General features: G+C 43.0%; 1 protein-coding gene across 1 annotated transcript in view; it reads left to right on the top strand.

The window, feature by feature from the left end:
- The first annotated feature begins 204 nt into the window (after window positions 1–204).
- The window catches only part of LOC123344118, a 169,940-nt gene continuing 157,278 nt past the window's right edge, over window positions 205–12,866 (top strand). The window contains exons 1-4 of the mRNA XM_044979917.1: window positions 205–322; window positions 5,676–5,726; window positions 8,773–8,933; window positions 11,594–11,664. Of these exons, the coding sequence (XP_044835852.1) occupies window positions 223–322; window positions 5,676–5,726; window positions 8,773–8,933; window positions 11,594–11,664 (383 nt within the window). The 5' untranslated portion in view covers window positions 205–222. The remainder of the gene's footprint in view (window positions 323–5,675; window positions 5,727–8,772; window positions 8,934–11,593; window positions 11,665–12,866) is intronic.

Raw genomic sequence — 12,866 nt, 5'->3', positions numbered from 1 at the left:
TGGGAGCCGTAGGTCTAAAACGTTATCAAAGAACTCTGAGTGGCTGAGATGTTCCCCCCCTCCCTTACTCTTCCCCCCTCCCTCCCATATACACACCACCACCCGCTCCCCCGTCAGCCCCTCCCCTGGCTGGAAGGGGGGAGCTGAAATAGTCAGGTCCTGCTTTGTGAAGAAAGTTTTCTTTCACTGCCTGGCTCAGGGCTGCCTCTGAGAGGAGGACTGATGTGGGTTTGTTATTGCTGGGCTAAGGAGGCACTTTGGATGGTCATGGGGCTGCGTTCAGTCCTTTTATTCTGCGTGATTGTCACAGGAGTGCCTAGGAGTAAGTAGAAGAAAATATTGTTTCCTCTGCTAAAATCGCAGCTTGCTCGCTCGCCAATGCAGTGTTTCTGCACAGCAGTGATCTCACTTGCAAAGCATCTGGGAGAGTGTAAATTATGTTGGGACTTGCAGCTCTTGTAGGAATACTTTCTTGTAGTAACACTTTCTTGTAGTAACTTTGTCTTGGCTTTCTGTACATCAGTTCTGTATTGCTGGCCTGCCTGGGTGGTGCTTTTGCAGGTGGGAGGGTATCCTGCATGTTAAAGAGCACAGTATTACTGTATCTTCCTTCAGCATTAGTTGGGGAAGCCCAGGAAAATGATAGGGCTGCTGTAGTGGATATGTGCACTCTTTAAAGAATGATTGGAGTTTATAAAAGGCTGCATTAGTTTGATGATTAGAAATGATGGTTACTACAATATCTTGAAAATGAAAGGTTCTTAAACTAGCTGCAAATCAGGGAAACTGTAATAATATTGTCCATTTTTGGTTGAAAATAGATCCGGACACATGCTGTTTCCTAAATGGAAAACAAATAAAAACAATAAAATAAAATAAATTATTCACAGGACTTTGCTCCCAGTCAGAGACCTAAACTAAGTGGCCAGATTTTCCAAAGGGCTCCGCACTCCTCAGCTCCGTTTGCTTAGCTGGGTGCTGAGCACTTTTGACAATCTGGCTGTATCATTTAGGTGCTGAGAGCTCTTTCGAAAATCTGGCCCTAGCCGTGAGTGCTGAACATTCTTGAAAATCTGGCCCTCCATGATTAAGGTGAACCATGTGCGATTTTTGTGTGTTGCATTTATTTCTATGCTCTTGCAAAGGAAATTGCTGATTTATTGCATTTAAAGGTCATTAACTTGACAATTAATCTTTCTACGCTTCCAACCAACTTTTTCAAGAAAAAAAAAAGCCATTCAAATTTTCCAAAGAATTTCCAGACCCAAACTTGGTTATTTAGATTTGTATGGCTGCAATTTTTCTTTTTGTGTATTTTAAATTTCTAATGGGATTATGAGAAAATGAATCAGAATAGTGTTGTTGCTTTCCAAAAGCAATGCAGTTGGAATTTTAAGGTTGGTTTATACAGGTATATAGATTTAGCAAGATTTTCTAGTCCTAGAATGTTATCAGGTGTGGTCAATTAGATAGACAACCATCATTCCAGAAATCTTCTTGCTTTCTACTTACTGACTGTAAGTAACAGAATCTTGTATGGGAGGAAAATAAATGAGTGATACATGTATTTTGATAGAAAAGTAATTTTACTCTTCTGAGAATTAAGCTCTAACTCTACTTCAAGAATGATACAAGAAAAGATACCAAAGGGAAAAGCTGCTCACTTATTTTTGTTGCAAAAACAGTGACTTTTCCCCTAGTAGTTTTAAAGTCTATATGAAGAGAAGAGAAAATGTGGTTTCAATCAAATAATCTGAATGGGTTTTTTTAAATGTGCTAGTTTGCCAAAAGGATTTCCTTAAGGCAGATGGAACATATGAAATATACAACAGCACAGCAATGGCAAGTAAAGAGAGAGGTATTGTTAACTGTTGTCTCCTGTAGGAATAATTGACCTAAGGGGCACGGAGGACCTTGGTTATAACTGGAGGGCATGTTTCATTAGCATAGAACTTGTGGAAGAGGTGTAAATACTGCTGCTGTTCTTAATACTGAAGGGAATGATCTGAAACCAAGTTTTTTATAGATTATAGCAAGCTAACGGTGGGTGCTTTTTAAAGAGGTTTAATAGTAAATGATTTATTATAAAATTAGCAAATTCACCTTCATTTCTGCCCAGGCATGTGAAAGTGCCATAAACAGTAGTGAATCTGCATCACCCATCTGATTTTGGCTGTTTTTACTGTACCAGCGTGACCAAGGTTTGTTAATAGAATACCTGGGACTCAGTCCAACACTGTTTGTTCCCAGTGAATTCCAAGGAAGTTTGGTGTGTGCAAGGAATGCAGGATCAGATCTTGGATGGGGGTCATGTCCTAGAAGCATCCATAAAAGGGGCTATTCTCATCACAGTATATTTAGTTAACTCCCACTTATTATGACAGTGGAAAAGGCCTAATGGGTCAGATCTTCAGAACTATATTCATGTAAGTGCCCATTGGATGGACAAACAACACCACAAATCTATGGACCTTTTGCTCACCTGATTTTTCTCTGATGGAGCCTAACTGGTTATCTGAATGCCCAGTCCTGATGTTTGTGCATGCCTAATAGACAACGAAAATCTGACTCTGTTGTCCCGCCCCTTAATGTTTTTTGATCTAGTGCTTTGTCTAGTTGTGTCTGAAACAGATTAAGTGATGGGGATTCTGCCAATTCCTTTGGAAGATCATTTCAAAGGCTAAGCATGAAAGTGAGCTATGCCATTAGTTTTAACGGACACTGTACGTGCACTGAGATTAAAAAGCAGACAGAGTATCTGTATGTAATAGGCCAAACTGCTCTCTCATTTATGCCTGCGTAACTCTGGCGTCAGTCCATTCATTTCAATGCATTTGCCCTCACATCTCTAGAGAGTCACTGCCCTCTCCAAGAAGCCTGAATGAAAGTCAGGAAGGAGAATAGACTCTCTAGTGTTCAGGGATGGATGAAACAACAAATAGTCCTTGTGACGTGATGTTTAGTGTTTGCTCCTCAGCGTGCCGGCGTTGGAAAAGAACAGCTCTAGTGTGGAAACCTGCTGCTGTTCATGCTTCAAATGACACTTGCATTCTCTCTTGTGTAACCACTGACAATGAAACTCTCCCGCTAAGCAGATAATGACCTGAAAGGCAATTGATTCGTTTAAAAATCTGCATTTGGGGAGGGAGTTTGGTGGATAAAGTACAGTGTGATTCTTCCTTGGGTTAGACACCCCATTGCTACTTAGACTGGATTCTCAGCAATATGGCAGCAGAATCCTTCACTGAGTGCCTAGAATTCTTCTAGGTCCCGCCCAAGGCGGGCAAGAATAGCAGAATTAGGCCCTTAACTAAAGTCTTTCCTTTCCTCTCCTCTGTTGGTAAGAAAAGTAATTACATTTTCATACCCACCTGAGCAAATCTACCAGGGGATTGTTATGTATTTACATTACAGTAGCGTCCAAAATGTGCTCGGTATGGTACAGACATGTAGGAAGACATGGGCTGAAATCCTAGCCCCATTGAACACAATGGCTAGACTCTCACTGAGGATTTCACCCATGAGGCCTGCCCTGAACAGCTTACATAATGGCTGATGGTAATAAACAAAGGATGAGGATGAGAGTAAGTTGACACATCTGTGTGTTCTATTTAAAGGTAGCTACACTCAGAACATTAGTATAATTTTGCTGTAGAATAACTCAGTAGGACTCAAAATTTCTCTCTCATTGTAGAACACTTCCCTTCTAAATCCCATACTTCCCCCCGGCAACTACAGAGCTTGGTTAGATGAAAGAATAACATGGAGTTTTAAAGAGACAGTCAGTACCATTTCTGAGGTTGCTTTGGTAAATCTCTTATTTCTGCCTCTCATTTTATGTTTGTGCTGTTTATTTCCTCTCCTGGGGTATAAGGAGTAATTTAATACTCCCAAATCTCTCCTCTTGAAGCTTCCAGTGCATTAACCACTCCAGGTCATTCTGTACTCGGTTTTATTTATCTATGTGTGCGCTATGTTGGTGGTACTCTAACTTCGGAGTTATCAGAAAATTTGGTCATAGCCACCTTTACAGTAAGGAGTAGACATGAGGTAGTGCAGGGTTGTTTTTTTTTTTTACTTTAGATGGTCAGAAAAGTCCCCTTTTAAAAATAATAATAATAATTAATAATCCTGGTCAGTTAGCACTATTTACTGGTGCTGTATTGATTACTGCCAATAGAAAAGAATGACAAAGCACCATTTTGCTTGAAAAGGATCTCTTTTCTATTAGCAATCAGTTCCACCATGGGTGATAGCAGATATGTATCTTGGCCTACAATGTCTTGTTTGTCCTTTGCTTATTAGGCCTTGTCCAGTGCTATTTTATGTGATATTTTTTTTTGTCAGACCTTGGACAACTTAGCGGGAAAACAAGTTTTGGCCTCACCAGCCTTCCATGAGCCTTATATTGAGAAGGCTAAAGTATACTTGGTTTGTCAAGAAGATTAAAAAACAAAACCTGATTTGAGAGTTCTGGGGAGGGATTTTTTATGGCTGACTGTGAAGCCATTTGTTCTAAAGGCTGCAGCATGTCTAATGCATGTCTTGAAAATATCAATGGTGATTGTGGAATCTAGAAAATAAAAATATAAACCCCAAGACATTTCCAGGGTGTGGCTAGAAGGCATTTATTTAGATATGGTTAGAATGAGGCATGGCAGAACTTGTAAAGAGGAATCTTGCACTTTGCTTCCACCCATCTAACCGGAGTAATTAGTCTCTAATTCAAGCACTAAAAATTAAGATTGTCAACATATGCTGGAAAAGCTCTAGTGGAAGATGGGACTTTTCTCATCTTATGGGCGAGAAACAGAAAACATGTTAGTCGTCTCATTTATTTGCTTGTGTTTTCAAAAAGTGTTTATCCTCTTTGGAGCAGAAGAAAGAAGAAAGGGAAATCATGAGTGTTAATGTGGACATAGTTACCGATGGTTTAACATCAACAGAGGTGGACCAAAACCACCACTCTGAGGCTGAACTCCTCTGAATGAACTTCAGGCCCTCATTAGAACTTTGACTCCTATCTCTCTCTCTAAGCAGCAGCACCTAAACCCTAGCTCTTAATACACAGATCTCCACTTTGCTGCTCAGGCCTGTAATAATGTTGGTGGTACAGAGGAGACAAGACTCTATTGTAATGCATACAATGGTGGTTCTTCACTTGGAGCTGCCAGCCAGACACTGACTGTCCCTCTGGTTCTCCGGCTCCCAGAATAATGAGGCAGAACCTGTGCCAGTGGGTCTCACAACAGAGTCCTGGCCTGGACTAAACAGTCATGGAATGAACTTCTGACTCCATTATGTGGCCCATTTCACTCACGCATTAAGGCTTCTGATCTGAGGATTGTAAGAATATTTTATATTGTGAAAGATGTTGGCTTCTACCCAATTTAGAAAAGAGATGATGTTCAAATATTGGAGCTTTCATCCTTTGCCAGAAAAGAATGAAAAATCATTGTTGCAAAATGACTGTGTGATAACGAGTCCCTTGCTGCATATGGTGTTTTCCCCTAATAAAGTCTTTTCAGTAATTGCTATTTGAGGACTTTGCAATGTATGTTGCTGCTTTACTCTTAGTGTTATTGTAAATGAACAGTTATGGCATCAGTCACTGAAGCCGCACATGGATTTTTTCTTAGTGCATTTCTACAATTAATTCTGATTTGTTGTTGCAGGATCTCAGGAGAATTTAGGCCCGGAGGCTGCCTGTATGACTGAGTGTGCTGGTAAGTGAGGCCAAGTTGGTATTCAGAGCAGGTTTATAGTCACAACGCACGACTTTGCAGTTTGTAACGTGCTGGACTTTTCAGTGGGCATTGCTTTATTGGAAAGATGATAGTAATAACTGAGCTGGGATTTACTGCTGTTGAGCTAATTTATATTCATGGAGGAAACTGCCTAGCACGGCTGAGTCTTATGTTGCACTGAATTGCTCTAAGTTAACATTCTACAGACTCAGATCACACAAAAGTTAAAACTAGCCTACAGTGCTACAAAATATTCAACGCAAAATCCTGCCCTGTCCTGAGTCTCCTTTTCCACATCCTACCTGCACAGTAGCAAGCTAGGAGAAAGACCTAACACTCCATCCACAGAGCCTGGCTATTGCTCCTGGGGGTGCTCCACAGACTCAATGTTTGGTCAGCTAGCTTGTGTGCATGCATCAGTAACCAAAGCTTCCTGCTCATCTTGACAGCAGGTGCTTGAGTGCACACTGCTCCTTTACAGAACAACAGTAGGAGACTCAGAGAGCGCTCTGATCCCAGGTCCCCCTATATGCTGTCCTGCACAGCTAGTGTGGCTCAGAGTCTTTTTGCTCAGCCGCCATTCTAATCCAACCTCATAATTCCTAACAAAAACCTGGTGTTTTTAAAGGGCTTTCAATTCTCCACTGAGCCTGCAGGTGGAGCTAATGAAGAGCAAGTATGGCAAATGTTGTGGCCATCTTTCCCAGGCAGCACCCTCTTAACCTGATGCAAGAGAGGACGTTTGTTTAAACAAACTCTCCTGCTTCTGCTTTACAGTAGTTCCACTGCTAAATTAATGCTACAAATTTGTGATCTTTTAGGGATTTCACCACTGTCGTCATGAGTGTCACTGTGCATGCCCTGGCCCCCAGAACTCATGCTGGTGGAAGGGTTACAACTCTGATCCTCCAGCCCGTAAAGCACAGCTTACTATCATCTGAACTAAAGGAGATTCTTCTTTGACAATAGCTGTATAGAGTCTATGACACACACTAGCATTTCTGACTTTTTTTAGTAGAGGGCAGCACAGCACACATGCACTAGCCGGTTCATTACAATCAAGTGGCTATTTTAGACGGCACCTCTTGTAGGGGATTGTAGTGAAAGCAGCAATATTACTCTGATGCGTGTGTTCAGTGGGAGAAAGCCAAGTCATGCAATCAGATCACAGTTTACATCAAAACCCCTTTATCATTTAAATTGAATCATTCATCATGTGACTGTAAAAGACTTTAGATCAAGACATTTTGAAAGCAGCAACGTTCCATGTTTCCTGGATAGCGCAAACATATTAATCCTTGCATAGCCACTAAAAAGGCCCATAAGTGCTTTATGGGGTGCTGGGAGGGCTGCTGCACCCCTCTTGCTTGAAGGGGTTTCCCTCAAATACAGGTTTTACAGTTTGGTTCAATGGCTTTCAGCACCCCCACTATACAAATTGTTCCAGCACTCCTGCTCTGTTACCTTCTTTTGCTGTTTGCTTTTTTCATTGTTTGCCTGCTATTCTCTCTTTGTGAAAGGGAGGGTAGCATTCTATATAATAAATAACTCACGTATCAGTAGTAAATCTATTAAAATACAGCTCAGTTGAAATCGAAATGCTCTGTGAACTCCTGCGGATTTTGGCAAAATTCAGGGTGGTATTTCAAACTGGCAGTTCTGACATAGGGCTTGTCTACACTTACTGCGCTGCAACTGTGCTGCTGTCCACTGCTTGCATCCGAAGAAGTGGGTATTCACCCACGAAAGCTCATGCTGCAAAACGTCTGTTAGTCTATAAGGTGCCACAGGATTCTTTGCTGCTGTTGCACTAGTGACGACACTACATATGCCAATGGGAGAGCTTCTCCTGTCAGCGTGGATACTCCATCTCCCCAAGCCCTGGTCTACACTGCAAATTTACGTCAGTGTAATTATGTCGCTCAGGCAGTGGAAGCTCTCCTGTCAGCATAGGTAGCATCTTCACTAAGCACTACAGTGGAGCAGCTACACTGCTGCAGGGCTATAAGTATAGACAAGCCCCAAGAGGCGGTAGTTGTGCCAACAGGAGAAGCTCTCCTGCTGACATCTCATACATAGGAGATTGGTCAGTATAATTGTGTCACTTTGGTGTGGATTTTCCACACCCCTGAGTGATGTAGTTATACTAACATGAGTTTGTAGTGTAGGCTGGGGCATAGAAATCATTCCACAGTTCATCTGATAACAGATGTGCTGTTATCTTAAAAGTGTAGGACTGCGAGGGTTTGTCTATACTTCCGTCTAAATTGGTACTGATTCGATCGATGCAGCAGTGTCAATTTAGCAGGTCTGGTGAAGACAAGCTAAGTTGATGGCAGAGAGTTCTCCCATTCACAACGTATGTATGCCACCTCCCCGAGAGGTGGAAGGTAAGTTGGCGGGAGAGCATCTTATGCATTAGTGTAGACCAGCCCCAAGGGACCTCAATTGGTCATCTAGTCCAGTCCCCTGCACTCAAACCAGGACTAAGTCATAACTAGACCATCCCTGGCAGGTGTTTGCCTAACTTGCTTTTAAAAATCTCCAATGATGGAGAGGCCACAACCTCCCTAGGTCATTTGTTCCAGTTGTTAACCACCCTGACAGTTAGGAAGTTTTTACATGTATGAAATGTATTTGGAGAATTGTAAAGTCTTGGTTGTCTCATGTTGCTGTCATCAAAATATCCTGCTTGGAGGGTGGGAAGACTGCTGTGCCATGACACTCCTGCCTTACCGCCCCTCCCTGCTTGTGGTATGATTTGACTCTTAACACTACAGGACCTGTGATGTTAAGGGCCACATGGTGGCTGGATCCTGTATGAATGTGCCAGGGGGAAGGAGGGCACTCCTCTTCCCTGTGCCCTCCACGCAGGAGCTCCTGGGGGTGCATACTGCTGAAAATCTGGCCACTTGCTTAGGTGCCGAAATGGCTTAAATCTACCAACATTCTCTTGATTTGCTGATAAAATGTAGACGTGCACACACAGGTTTTTGGTTTGTTTGTTTGTTTTGTTTTTTCCTAGAACACAGTGGGCTGAATTTCCCCAAAGGATCCAGATATAGCTACAGGTATTCAACAGCCACCAATACGTTCCTGCAGGGAAGCATCTACAAAAGGAGTGGTATGTCTCTGGAGAGCACAGTGATCATTGAAGCCCTAGGAAAGTGCCAGATGGTCTTAAAAGTGAGTATTGTCATGAGTTCAACAAGTGCCTCGGTGACTGACTGCAATTAATTGACACAGGAGAGTGTCCCTCCCTAGGGTGGCTGCTCCATAAATATTTAGTTTACCTGCAAGTAAACAAATCCCTAGGACTAAACTCCAGATTAAGTGGTAAAAAACTTTAAAAGCTAAATTACATAAATCACTCCCTTCCCTGAGTAAAACTGCTGCTTTACTGTTGTGCCATGAGAACTGGAGGAGGAGATGAAGCCGATGCCCTTTAACAATCACCTTAGTTTCTTTTATCACTTTCAGATCTGTATCAGCAATTTAAAAATAGCCATGGTTGTTTCTTGGAGAGAGAACTTCTGAAAGGTCTGGGATCTGTTGGGAATAAGGCATGTCTAGCACAGTATAAAATTCACTGGGCCACATAATGCTCCCATTGAACTCAGTCGGTAAATTGCCACTGACTAAAATGGAGCATCAGCCCAAAGACTCAGACGGGACGCTTTATCCAGGCCAAATTCAGGTTGGGCATTATGCACAGATGCCCAGCAGGGGCAGCAAGGAGAAATTAATTGCCTGTACCAATTCTGGCTTCCTTTCAAATTCACAGAGAGGTTAATTCATAGATTCTGGGCACAAAGACCCCCAGAGGCTCTACGGTGAGCCTTTAGGTCAGGGGAAGGCCCACACTTTGATTTGTATATGACGTCTGTTTTATTCATGACCGCTATGCACATGCCTTTGCTCATCTCATATTTACTCACTTAATATTCATAATCATATTTACTCAATATTCTTGTTTTACACAGTCACCATGTGGTCTGAGCACCTAGGTCCTTGCGGGGGTAATTTGGGGGAAGATTCTGTATTCAGGGATGTGTGTGACTGGAATAAGATAAACTGCTTCTATGGCATATCTGTGCTTTCACTGACCCAGACATTGAAAGAAGGCACAAAAATGTGCTTCAAGTGGAGACCACAACTTTATTAACACATCTAACAACAGACATGGGGATTGAGCAGCTCCCTACAAAATTACTAGCAGGAACTGGGCCAAGGCCGTACCCAAGCAGACCTCAACAGAAGAAGGGGAAGCTACTCCTACCCCATCCATGCCAATTGAATAAAGGGGAGTGGCTGGAGCTGCCGTGATCCCCTACCTACCTCACTTGATGGATAAGGGTCCAGATGAGGCGTCTTTGAGCTGCATGAGATGCTCAAGCCTACACCACCACCCTGCAACACCAAGAACGAAGCCTAGTGCCTTCCAGTGCTCTGTCTTGATTCAGGCCTGCTTATAACTGGCATTTCCTGCCAAAACTATCTGCACTGGCCTCTCTTTTAGAATTTGCAACAAAAATTAAAACCAAAATAAACAGCGACCCTGGTTCAGCCTCTTGGACACTGAGAGGCTGCTAGATAAACAGGTCACCACGTGGGCTGCCAGTTCTGCCCTGTGGGACAATTCCTTCCTGACTCCAAACAGTAAACAGCCAAATCCCCAGATACCTAGGAAGTCCAGCAACCAACCCAAGCATACCTCTTCCCCCGACCCTCCCCACCGCCCCGGAGCCAATGAGGGTAGGCTTAAGGCTGAGTGCTTGCATAATACCCAGCAGGCCAGAAGCCAGTAGTGTCTCCCCGCAACCCCTGAACCATCCAGATAAGTGGGAAGGGATGTGGCCACCACACCCACGCTAACTTGGGCCACAGGGTGCTTGGGAGAGGAGAGCCTGGATCCTTCTTCCTCTGACCAAGGACTCTAGAGGTATCTGTCCCCAGGCCTGATCTGGTCAATGCCCCACCTAACTGGGAAGGTGCCCAGAATGTGAGTGCTTGGAATTGGACCTATACTTGTTTTTGGTGGTAACTGGTTGACTTACTGATACTTCTATCTGCTGTGTACTCTGTGCCAAAGGATATACTACTGTAAGGCAATAGCTTCACACACCATTTTCTCACTGGCCTACCTCCAGCGTCGGCTTGTAACTTCTGTACAAGACACACAAATTCCCCCAAGCCTGGGAAATGCAGCCTAGCACATTTTGCTATAAAAGTAAAAACAATTGGGGAGTAGGGGGGAGAGCATAATAATGTCCCAAAGAAGGCTAAGACAATAGGTAGTGTTTAACCCGCTGGGTGTTACTGTTCCCCTATTGTACGTGACCCACACAAGATACAAGCCTGTTAGATCCCCAGCTGCAAAGCTTTAGCTGAAGCTGCAGCTTGTGCTGTTAGCTCTGGAGATCTCGGGTTCAGTTCATGGTTTGTTGGCCAAGTATTTTGTTCAAGGCATTGTATGTAGCCAAGCTCTAGCTTTTCCCTTTCTGTCTGAAATCAAAATGTATCTTGCATACATTAGTCCCACCCAGGCTGGGAGGCTTGTCCCGGATGCAGGGTAGACATGCCCCATAAGGCCTGATCCTGCAACCCTTATTCATGGGGGGTAAATATCAAGCAAGCAATTTTGAGAATTAATCTGACTTGTGAGTTGTTCACCTGGGTTCAGCAAATCTGCTTGTGTGTGAGTAGCATTGACTTACACGAGTAAGGGCTGGAGAATTGGGCCATTGCTTTGTATTCTATTTTGTATTTCCTTGTCCTTGTGTGAATTGAAGCCCACGAGTTCCTGTTGACGGTGGTGTTTGCTGTACTGGCATTTTCCTTCCTAGTTGCAAGATGTACAGATAAAGACAACCCTGGCATCCAGAGAGGAGTCTCTGAAGGAAATGGACAGTTTAAGGTAACATGGCTTCTTGTCTGTCTCAGTTCCTTTCTTTAGAAACTTTCTTTAGCAGCATCATATTACCATTCTCTTACTTTTCAGCTGTCTGTTGAGCAAGCATTGATCAGGATTACAGCATTGTTAACAATAGCTAAGGGCCATGTGGTTAAAAAAAGATCTCTTTGGGATTTTTGTGTACATTCAGTGGATGATTACCACGATTGGCTGTGCAGTGCATCAGACACCTAGCCGGCTACTTGCATGTAGAGATACCTGATCTTGATCGCAGTTTTCATAGTTTCATGCACACATAGGCCCTGGATTGCTGAGGTTTTGAAAACCTGACTCTTAAGGTATAATCTTGGAGTATTTATATTTTGCATGATGAAAATATGCTTTGTAGCCTTTAAAGGATATTTTTCAAATGTCAGTTTCTTCCTTGTATATTTCTTAATAGCTCATTCATAGCATGCTGTTACTGGGCAGCCCTCTGGCTAACTAATGTACAGACACTTATGGGGATGATTATACAATAAGATCCTTACAAGCCTTGGAGGGGTGGTATTTTCCCAGAGAGCTGATGTTCCTTGCATCATCAAGAAAAGCTGTTTTGTTGTCTGGTAGGCTGAGCTGGCTAATCTCCCTGTATTGTCCCTGGGCTTGGATTCCCAGCCTTTAAATAACACAGAGATCTGCACCAGGCCCTCAGAAATATAATTAGTTCAATGCAGAGGGTCAGAAAGAGCACGTTTTGAGTAAATGCATTCATTACGAAAAGCTTTTGTTCCACAATATGAGCATTGATATCGGAGTTCAAATAGTTTCAGGCACAGATGCACCTTCTTCTGGAATGCTGGCTGTGGGGATTTCTGTAGAGATAAGAGCTGTTGTGTCTATTGTTCTCTGCGGGGAAGCCAAAAATGCAATGGCAGAAATGGTGAAAAAAGGATTCACTGAAGCTTGGCTACTAAAAATAATTATTCAGAACAGTGACACCTTATTTGCATTCTCTTCAGCCTAGTGTATATACTGTGGTTTAGCCAGCCCTCCATACACGCATGCAACTCCCACTGAATCTAATGGCACTCACAGAGGCATATCCATGGGAAATACTCTGGCTCTAGACACAGCCACGTCTCCCTTGGAGAGAACTTGATCTGGATATCGTTCCACAAATGACATTTTTCTCTGAGGCGACTTTTTGCTCTCAGTGGTGGGGA

The sequence above is a fragment of the Mauremys mutica genome, chromosome 11 (genome assembly GCF_020497125.1).
Source record: "Mauremys mutica isolate MM-2020 ecotype Southern chromosome 11, ASM2049712v1, whole genome shotgun sequence".
In the NCBI taxonomy this organism is placed as follows: Eukaryota; Metazoa; Chordata; order Testudines; family Geoemydidae; genus Mauremys; species Mauremys mutica.
This window is presented reverse-complemented; position numbering and strand designations above follow the sequence as displayed.